This window comes from Passer domesticus, chromosome 13 (genome assembly GCF_036417665.1).
Source record: "Passer domesticus isolate bPasDom1 chromosome 13, bPasDom1.hap1, whole genome shotgun sequence".
Lineage (NCBI taxonomy): Eukaryota > Metazoa > Chordata > Aves > Passeriformes > Passeridae > Passer > Passer domesticus.
In genome coordinates, this window is record NC_087486.1 from 8,634,257 (window position 1) to 8,644,577 (window position 10,321).

A 10,321-nucleotide genomic window follows, 5' to 3' on the forward strand; every position below is an offset into this window, starting at 1 on the left:
CGCTAAGATTGTGCTGTGTGTGGTGGGAGCTGGGCTGGAGGATTGTTAAAGCAAACAGGATCATCCTGCCAGCCTGGAGAGCAGCAGGGGATGGGCTGAGGGGCACAGGCTCTGTTCTCCCTCCGTTCAGCTCTGGACAGTTTATGTCATTATTTACTTCACACCTTGGCAAGACTGGACCAGAGCTGCCACCGAGTCACCACAACCATCAACCAACTCCTGCAGGTCTGCTGGGGCTGCAACACACCTGGACAAAACTTCTTGCTGTTGAATGTAGCTGAGGGCAGACAAACCCAGAGGTGGGGGTGACACAGGGGGAGGGAGAAGCCTTTCCAGCCCCAGGATTGTCCCCAGGATGCCACGGGGGCCAGCGATGCTGACCCAGTTTCTAAGCAGGACAGGAAGTTGCAACACTCTAAAGTTTATTATCATTAAACTCTAGCCAGTGTCAGAGGCTCTGTGTTTGTCCTTTCAGTGCTACTGCCAGTGCACATAAAAACTAACAAAATCAGCCACTAAATGCTGGCAGCCTTGGGAAAGAATTAAAAAAATCCCCAAAACTGAGAAACAAACCCAGTGAAACTACTAAATAAGGAATAAGTTAATGAGGAAAAATTAAAAGGAACTAAAGACTTTAAAAACTCTTCCAAATTAAGGAGAACAAAGAGAAAGGATCAGCTCTTATTTTTGCAATTAAGGTGTTATTTATGGCAATTTAGCTGTTTTAAGATTAAGCCTGGATACAGTGCCACAGTAAATACATCTGATTTACTCCCAAGGCTTCTCACCAGTTTGTATATGAGCTCCAGCCAGCCAGCCAAAAAGCAAGAGGAGTTCAGAACTCCCTGTGTGCACACAAAGCCTGTAAAACACCCCAAGGATTGCTCCCCATGCTGGGCACTGGAAACAATCCCAGCACTGGCACCAGAGCTGAGACACGGCCCCCTCAGGGCAGGATCCTTCCAGGAATGAGAGAGAACATGGTGTGGGAGCAAAAGGGAAAAATAAAGATTCTGGCTCTGTGTCTTCATGCAACCTGCATGTGAAGAGGGTGGAAAGAGGGTGCTCAGGGGGCACCCCGTGTGTGAGGGCAGGGATGCAGCCCCATGAGAGGTTTGGGGGCATTTACTGGGCAGAGCAAACAGCTCTGGCCTTTGCCCTGTCCCAGCAGTGAGGGAACCATCCTGTCCCTGGACTGTGCATCCTCCCCCAGGGAAATGCTCCCCACGGGCTCAAGGGAGGGAGGGATGGAGGCTAAAGGTGCCAAGGAGCCCCTGGCAGAGCTCTTCTGCACCACACTGCTGTGCAGGGAGGAAACACATCAATGGCCATGACATCCCTCTGCATCTTTTGTTGCATTTCCCTCCTATTACAGAGTTGGAAACATCTGCAGAGAGCCTGTATGTTAAACATTAAGACTGTGCACACTGTCTTAGGATTCAGCCCCAGACGCCTTCTTGGTTTTCCTACATATTAATAAAAACAATAAAGAAAATAAATAAAAAAAATGATGTAAAGCTTTGTTAAACTCAAAAACAGTTCAGAGAGGAGAGAGCTGAAGTTGGGAAGGTGCTGGGAAGACATTCAGCCTTGCCATGCTGCAGCTCAGAGTCCCCTCTTTGAAGGAGGCATGGAAGGAGATGCTGCAACATGAGAGTTCAAACTCTGTGGCCCTGTTGATTTTTCCAGCCCCCGTGGCTGCCTGCCTCAGCATCCTGCTCTTTGAACCCACAGGGTAAACAGGTGTGGGCAGGAGATGTGCTCCCAGAGGAGCACTGGGGGCAGGCAGGAAAAGCCCCTGCTGCCATCCTGGAGAGCAGCGTGAGGCACTCAGAGCACTTGGGCTGAAAAACGGGAAGAACAGGGAGAGAGAAGAACAAAAGTCAAGAAAACGTTCCACAGAGGAAGACCTCCTTGTGGATGACAGGGTCCCCAGGACTTGTAAGTAAACACACAGGTAATGGCTCTCCTGAGGATGGATGCAGGAGGATGTGAGCAGGAATGTGACAGAGAAGTGTCAGCTTTCTACCAGCCCAGCAGAGCTGCTGGTGGCACAAGGGTTTAACTGGAGCACCTGGAGCTTGGCAGGAGATGAGGAATGTGCTGACCAGGGCCTCAGAATGTGTCAGTTTGACTTGATTTTATTCAGATCTAACTGACCAGAAGATTCCTCTTCTCTTCATTCTCCCTCTCCCAGCAGAAACATTTATTATGCTAAGTGAAATGTTTAACCACTGGCACTGTTGGCTGCAACAGCTCTTCATAAGCAGCTTTAGCATTTGCTGGGATCAGCACCCTGGGGCTGGAGATGGTGTTTTCCTCTGCCCAGTTACTCTTCCTCACTCCTCTCTCATCTCCCCTGCCCGTTTTTCAAGTTCCAATGCGTTAAAATAAAAAGTATTAACGGCGCTTATCTGATGCATGGGAGATTGTGAGAGCAAGCTGGCGAGCAGCCAGGAGCTAATAGCAGCATAAAGCAATTTGCTGAAAAAAAAAGAATTAACATGCTAATTGTCAGGCTGGAGAGGTTGCTGGGGATCACAGAGGAGTAACAAAAAAAAAAAAAAAAAAAAAAAAAAAAAAAAAAAAAGAAAGAAAAAGGGACATTGATTACTCTAGGTTTAAACAATAAAGGGCTGAAGAAGAAAGAAAGGTTTTGAGGCAATTTTCTTCTTTTTTGTCCCGTTCTCTGCTGCCCTCCCCCAGCTCAAAACCTCCAGCCAGAGCCTCAGGCACTCACGGGAATTTATCCGAAGATCTCTTCCTTTTTAGCATCGTGTCAGTGCCAGCTGCACCGCGGGCTCGGCAGCAGTGTGCAGCCCTGCCCTGCCCGGGCTGGAGCTGCGGCCGGGCAAAGCCGGGTCCAACAGAGCCCGCCCTGGCTGAGCCAGCGCTGGGAGCCTCCCTGAGAACTGAATCCCCAGGGAAGCTGTTTTGGGGTTTCTTTCCCGGACAAAGGGACGTCGCTCTTTTTTTAACTATTATTTTTTAAAATTTATTTCTCTCAAAGCAATGAAAGGAGTGCCTGGAAAGCTCAGCCTCTTAACCCCGGCTCCACAGAGCGCCGTTAACTGGGATTAGGAAAGTCAACTAATGCTTCCCAGCGCCAGGATTTCAGCAGCACGGAGCCTCCCGAGGCACAGACCCGCGACGGCATCTCCGGGCAGCGGCTGCCTCTCTGCACAGATGCCGCTTAACCCCGGATTTCTGTGCACCCCACTTCTGCAGAGCGGCTGCAGAGCCACCGTGCCTCCCCTCGGCGGGCGGTGAGCGCTGCCAGGGCTGCTCGGTGCCTGCCAGCCGGGCTGAAGAAGCTCTGCCGAGCCCAGCCCGTGCCGGAGCGGGGCACCGGGCTCGCAGCTCTCCCCGCACATCCCTGCTGACCCGCAGATGAGCCGGAGCATCTCCCCAAACCCGGCGTGCTGGGGGAACCAGGGCCAGGACACGAGGTACCTGTATCATTTTTGATTAATATTTGTGGGTAAATGCTGTAAATATGAGCCAAGAAGATTTAAAAGAGAGTGACTGAGCCATGCAAGTGAATTAATTTGCTTTAGACAACATGCGGCTGGGTTGCATCCTTTTACAAGCAGGAACATTATTTCTTTCCTATGCCAAAGACTGACTGCGTTTGTCCTCCTGTTTTACTTCTGCTGCGGAAGAAATTTAAGCAAGAACATGTATAGTGAATTGCTCAATTCAACCAGTGCCACCGAAGCTCACCTAATGATTCAGACCAACACGCCCTACCTGAGCAGCACTCCGAGACCCGTGAGCTCCTCTGCTCTTTACATGTCCACAGCCCGGGTGTTAAAAGAAGGGGAAATAAATAAGCCAGACCTGGTGACTTACATAATTCTATTTTTCTTTCTGTTCTTGACTGTGACATTCATTGTGTTCTTCATAAACTGCCAGCTGAAAAATTCTTTTTTTGCTACTCTTCCTTACGACAGATCGCTCAGGGAGGCGAGGAACCCGTGGAGGACACAAGCTGTCTGACACTTCTCATTCCAGCAGGAGCAGGCACCACAAACCCTGTGCAGAAAGGAGTTAGTGCCATGTGCCAGTGCATGGATGTGACCCCCTTTAGAGTAGTGGGCAGGAGGAGATTGCTCAAAATTATGCTGTATGCCAATCTGGGTAGCTGTAAATAAAAAGCTCTGTTATGAACTGAAGAGAATGCTTTAGCAAATTGATACAGTTTTTGCAAAAAATTGCCCCGTGATTCCAGATTAAGCTCTGTGTGTATGCAAATGTCATCATCCACCCATTCAGTGTCCATACAAGGATAATTGTATTAACAACAATCTCTGATTTGGGCATCTGGTGGAGCTTGTTCCCCCGTGTTTAGGAAAACAAGCATCAAATGTAAAAAACCAGTGTATTTACCTAACAGCTCCAGAGATGGGTTTCTCCCAACTGCTGCTGGAACAGCATGGTGATGCTGTGGGAGGCCTGCCAGGCAGGAGGAGAAAATGAAAAATGTTTATTTGGGCTTTTGATTGTCATTCTGTTAAGGCTGTTTTTGATGTTTGAATGCATCATTGATCAAGTCTTAAGTTACCACTTATGTGAAACACTTACTGCCTAAGGAATTTATTTTCATCTTTCATAAACTGCAAAGGAAATTATTTGCCACAGCATGAAACCAAAATAATCAAGATGGGGAGAAGTGGGGAAGGAAAATTAATTTATTTAATATTATGCAAACTATTGAAAAGTGTGAGGAGAGTGCTCCAAGTTTGATACACAAAGTGGATAAGTTCTGAAAGCCATAAAACACAGCTTTATAGGAATAGTAGCTTTACTTTGTCACTCCATGCTCTTCATCTAAACCTTGCCCAATTAGAAACATGAATTATCAATATTACAACAGCTTTATTCAACACTGGTCACTGGCAACCCTTACCATTTCAAATTACTATCTGATTTTGTTCAAAAATCAGAACAAAAAAAAAAACCTTCTGCTTAACACTGGTAGGTGACAATCTATTTTGTAGATGCTGATTTCTTGTAAACTTGCAGTTACAGCACAATTCCAGATGAAGCTGCATGAATTTGGGAAGAGTGTCCATAATTCCCACAAACTGCGGGCAAAGGGCTTGGGTTTTGTTGGTTTGGTGTGGGTTTTTTTTGTGTTTGTTGTTGTTGTTGTTGTTGTTGTTTTTTAAATCAAATGGCTCAACATACAGGAGAATTGCAGCTATCCAGAAACACCCAGTCCTAAATTCTGTTTTAGCTGCAGTTTTGGGTATTGGATCATCTGAAATGGGTTTCACAGGGGTGTCAGATGCTGCTCCTAACCCTGTTCTTGAACTGCAGAGTACTCCAGATGTATATATGTGTACATAACTTATTTCATCCAAAGGAGGAGATTTTACAATGCAATTACACACACATACAGGCTTGCACTCAAGAACACAGACAAAATGTGTATATATGGAAGTCTGTTTGCAAGCTGCTTCTTTTTTAACCCAAGAATCGCACAGTTGATAACACTTCCATGTCATTGTCTTTGTTACCATGTTTTATTTTGCTCCAATAAGCTAAACTACTACATAACAGATTTCAATATTTTATTCCTTGATATGTGGCCAATATTTCCTCTGAACCAAATTTAACTGGTGTAATTCCAATTAATGCAGAAAGCAACAATAAATGCAAGTGTATTTCTCTCAGCCCTTTTTGAATAAATCAAGTTTTATCAAATCAGGCATTTCTTATTTATTTTTAAGTAATGACAGCTTGTTTTCAGCTACCAGCCATAATGAGTTTGGTCTAAGAATTTCTGCTGGCAAAAGCCTCAGAACCTGACAGAGCACACGTTGCTTTGCACTCTTTATTTAAACATTCAAGAATAGCTCCAGAATAATCCTATTTTTCTCCACAGCCTGGTTGGAGTAATACTACAGAAGAACCTGTCATGCTAAAAGTGTTAACTGATTTTCTGAGAATGCTTTTGTCCATGTCCTGTGCTGTTCTCATCAATATCCAGGATCATTTCTATTGCAGAAGAAAGTTTCATTAATGATATTCAGAAACATAGAACAGTTTGGGTTGGAAAGGACCTTAAAGTTCATCCAGTACCAACCCCCCTGCCATGGGCAGGGTCATTTTCCAATGCCATGTTGCCCCAAGCCCCTTCCAATCTGGCTTTGAGCATTTCCAGGGATGGGGCACCACCATAATTTCAGCCAATGTACGAAACATGTGTAGAAAGCTTTCACCAGGCTCAGAATTCAAGCTGACCAAAAAATCCACTTTCCAACCACAGGCACACCAGGGAGGGACTGACAGACATGGCTTCACCTGCTGGAACTGTTTTATTGGATGTATGACACGTGTGGGGTCCCACATGGATTCTCCTTCCCTTTCTCTCACTCTCTGCCAGTCATAGTCCTGCCCCTGACACAAACACACTGTTCCTGCATCTTTGACCAAATCCCATTTTCTCCATGTGCCTTTTAAGAGCCTCTGAGCAGAGCCCTGCAGCAGCCTCCCCCTCCTGATGGCTTTTCCTCCAGGCAGGCTGGAGGTCAAGACACTGCAACACTAAAGATGAGTGAAACACCAGGAATCTGGGCAGCGAGGCTGGGAGAAGAAGAGTGGTCCCGGTCCCCGTTTAGAGAAATTCTTACTGTTACAGGCTTTGCTTTCCAAAGATGAGCAGCCCCTGTAACAGTTTGAGGAGCATTCACACACTTCACATGCATGGCTAAGCGCCCTGCTGAATCAGGACCTGAGAGGTAAAGAGGGTTCTAACTCTCCCTCTGGGCCAGGGAAACAGCTCACCATTTGCACCTGGCAGCAGTGAGATGCTTTGAAGCTGATGCCAGTCTTTCAATGGATTATTATTATTGTGATATTTCATTCTGATGTAATATTTCATTCTGTTTGAATGCACAGGCAGTGCCCACAGGGAGTTTGCCACAGCCCTGTACTGAGTAACCAGGGAGAAACCACCAGCTCTGTGCTCCTCTGGGAGGGCATTCCACAACTGGGAGCTCACCCATCCATTGCTCTGCCTGAACACTGCGTTTGGTAACATTTTGGGGCCTCAGCAGGACCCATCTTTCTTCTCACATTTCCTGCTGCAAGTGGGCTTCCCCATGAGCATTTGTCCTCCTGCACTTCCCCCTAAGGAAAATCAGGAGCTGAGGGTTTTCTATACCCTATGCCACACAGTTTCTGCTGGAAAGAGCTCACCTGTAGGACTCACAAGTCATTCAAACTGCAGAGCAAGACAAAAGGTAAAGAATAAATCCTAAAAGCTAAATATTCCAAGTCTGTCTGGGGAGTCAGCCTGGTAACAAAGCCAGTGCTGCATGGCAAGGCTGATCATGTGGCATGATCACACTCCAAACCTGTACCAAACCACTGGGGCCACTGCAATGTGTAACTCACTTGCTTTAAGAAGTTTTTTTTCTAGCAGCTTCACGCCCTGGTGACAAGCAGCTGCCCCACTCCCACAGAGCAGAGTGTGGCCAGAGCTGACCCCAGCAGATGAAAAGGTTCAGTTCAGCTCTGCCAAGGCAGTGACCCCACTGACCACTGCTCTGCCCATGGTCCTTGCTCTCCTACACATTTTGAGAGCCAGGAGCTTTACCTACCTGATATTTGAAACATTTAAAACAATGGAAGATATATCAGACTGAGATGGCGAAAGGAAGAGACCTGGATTATGCTCATGGCACATTTGTGTTTAGGAGGTTCTTTCTTCCAGAAACTACAAGTAGAGAAGTTTGCTCTAAATCAATACATAAGGTCTCCAGGGCAACAGGGTACACAGTCACATATTTTCAAGATTTTTTTCCTCTTGCCCTCCTTTTTGCCCTCCTGGCATCATAAAATTCTTCTCTGCAGGGCTGAGCATCTGCATAGAGCACCAGTGGTGAATTCTATTCAAGAACACAGCCTGGTCAATCCTAAATTTGCACTTTAAGTTTAATATACTGCATTTACCTCAATTTCTTAGAGGAAACTTAAGAATTGCTTCTGTTAAAATCTTTTAGTGGCACTGCTCACCAGAGACCTGAAATCTTAGAAAAAATAGTCTCCATTTGGCTCTTGCAGAACAGAGCCCATTTTATCTGTTTTGTGACTGAAGTGAAAGTCACACACAGCTCAAAGCTGTCTCAAGTGGCTCCTCAGTTTGCCATCAGCAGTTTCTCTAAGAGACTTCAGAAAATCAGGAATTGCAGGAATGATTGGGTTACACGGTACTTATAATTTAGTCCTGGAAATAAATTCTATTATTGCAAACAACAAAGTTATTTCTCAAAAAGAGAATGGGGAAAAAAGATATTTATAAACAACAAAATAAAACTGGCCTTAGAACAGAAAAGCTGCTAGTTTAAAAAGTATGGGGTTTTTCTTCCAATGCCTTGTGGAAAAAAGGAGCCCTGCAAGAAGCTGGAACACAGAATGGCTGGAGATGACCCAAAGCTTCTATCCCCCAGAAAGTCACCCTTCAACCCTCATCTCACACCTCCATGGGAGTGAAGTAGTCTTACAGAATTTGTCTTTGGGAGGGGAAATGTTATCGAAGTTCACTTGTTGGAAGCTTATTTTCAAGACCTAAGTCTGAAAAAAAAAAATTATTTCACATTAACCTGCTGGTGTATATAAATCCCACCTGCCTTTATGAGACTTTCACCTTGCCCTCGCTGTCCCACATCTCCTGTGGCAGGAACATTTCTGTGCCATGGTCCCTGTGTGTGCAGTCCCCACTTGCAGTGCAGCAGCTCAGTCTCTGCTAACTCTGGTGACAGCCAAAGCAGCTCCTGCCCGAGGCAGGGGGCTGCAGGAGGTGACAGTGACAGAGCTGCCTGTGACACCTCGGATGTGCTGCCCACTGCTCCTCCCTCCAGCAGAGCACGGGCAAATCAAACAGCAACAGAGAGCTCAGCAATTAAATGTGAAACTGAGCTGGCAGAAAGCTGCTCTCTGCTCCAGGACAAGAAAGATCTCTCCTGTCACAGGGTATGGGACACCCAGTGTTTAATTACTTTAATTTGCTTTTCACATCGCAGTGAACAGAAGCAGCCTCTGACTTATTTAACACACAGTGTAGGTTGAAGAGTGGGTGGAAGAGGGCTGTTTCACCCAAAACTTTTTTTCCATCTGTAAAAATCCTACGAATAAAGAATTTCAGAGGTTTCTTTGGCTACCTATTCTCCTGGAGTTGTTACTCTACCTCCAAATTCCCCAAAGACCAATACGATTAAAAAAAGCCCCTCTTCATTTCTACATTATTTAAAACTTTTAATAATCAAAGTATTTTGTTTCCTTGCTTTTTACTTAAAAAACTATTCATAAAAATACACATAAAGCTTCAAAAAAGCCAATAAGGCACTGAAACTTCAGCTGAGATCTTGCTCAAAAATTAGGCTGTATATTCTGTGTAATACTAGCACAGTAAGTCTTCTGGGGATTTTCATGGCAATCATTGTTTTAGAAGCAAACCCATGAAAATAGTACAGTATCAAAAGTTTAATTAAAAAAAATACATTTTTACCTGAGTGACTGGATTCTCATTCAGAGGAAAAAAGCTCTTATTATTGAGAAAATGTCAGAATTTCAGAGTATTACTGCAGGTGGTAGTCTGCTGGTAAAACTAAATCCCAAAGCAGGAAGCCCAGACAAGATAAAGCTGTATCAACATTTTCATTTCAGTTTTATATTAAAGAAATCATCTGTCATTGTGGAATTGGGATTCAGTGTTTTTGTTTTACTCATCCTGCCAAAAAAAGATTTAATATATGCACATTACTTTTCACCCTCTATTTCTGCAGTATCTTGGTAAACAAGGGAAAAATTTTCTTCCCCTCAGTCTTTAAAAACAAGCTAATATACAGTTCACTAAATTTCTAAATGTACATTTTATTGCAGCAGCTCTGGGTTACAAGAGGTATCTGCTCAGCCCTCAGTCACTGAAAGGCTTTTGGTCAGCAGTTCAAAGCTCAACACATACAGGTACCATGAGTTGTTTCAAAATGTTTTGGTTGGCCACAGCAGGAAAAAAAAACCCAACCACCCCCAAAAGACATCAGATTGCTGAGGTCTTACAGAAATACTTCAGTTGGTAGTACAAAAATAGTTCTAGAAGTACTATCAAAATGATACCATTTTGGCTGGCTGCATTCTACTCTTTAAAATGAAGTTATGAAATAATTTAAGTCTCTGCTTTTGAGAGCACAGCAGCTTTTATGTTACCAAAAAGCTACAGAAAAGTATTTTTAAAATGACAGGATCACCTTTGTGTGAGGAGGAATATGAACATGGAGAGGCATCAGCAGCAAGTTTCACGTGATAAATTAAC

General features: G+C 44.7%; 1 protein-coding gene across 1 annotated transcript; it reads left to right on the plus strand.

Annotated features, from left to right (window-relative positions):
* Positions 1–2,041: 2,041 nt before the first annotated feature.
* On the plus strand, positions 2,042–5,709 carry SMIM32 (small integral membrane protein 32). The gene is made up of 2 exons (XM_064388123.1): positions 2,042–3,449; positions 3,621–5,709. Exons 1-2 carry the CDS (start codon positions 3,391–3,393, stop codon positions 3,997–3,999), a joined length of 438 nt encoding a protein of 145 aa, XP_064244193.1. The 5' UTR covers positions 2,042–3,390; the 3' UTR covers positions 4,000–5,709.
* The last annotated feature ends 4,612 nt before the right edge of the window (positions 5,710–10,321 follow it).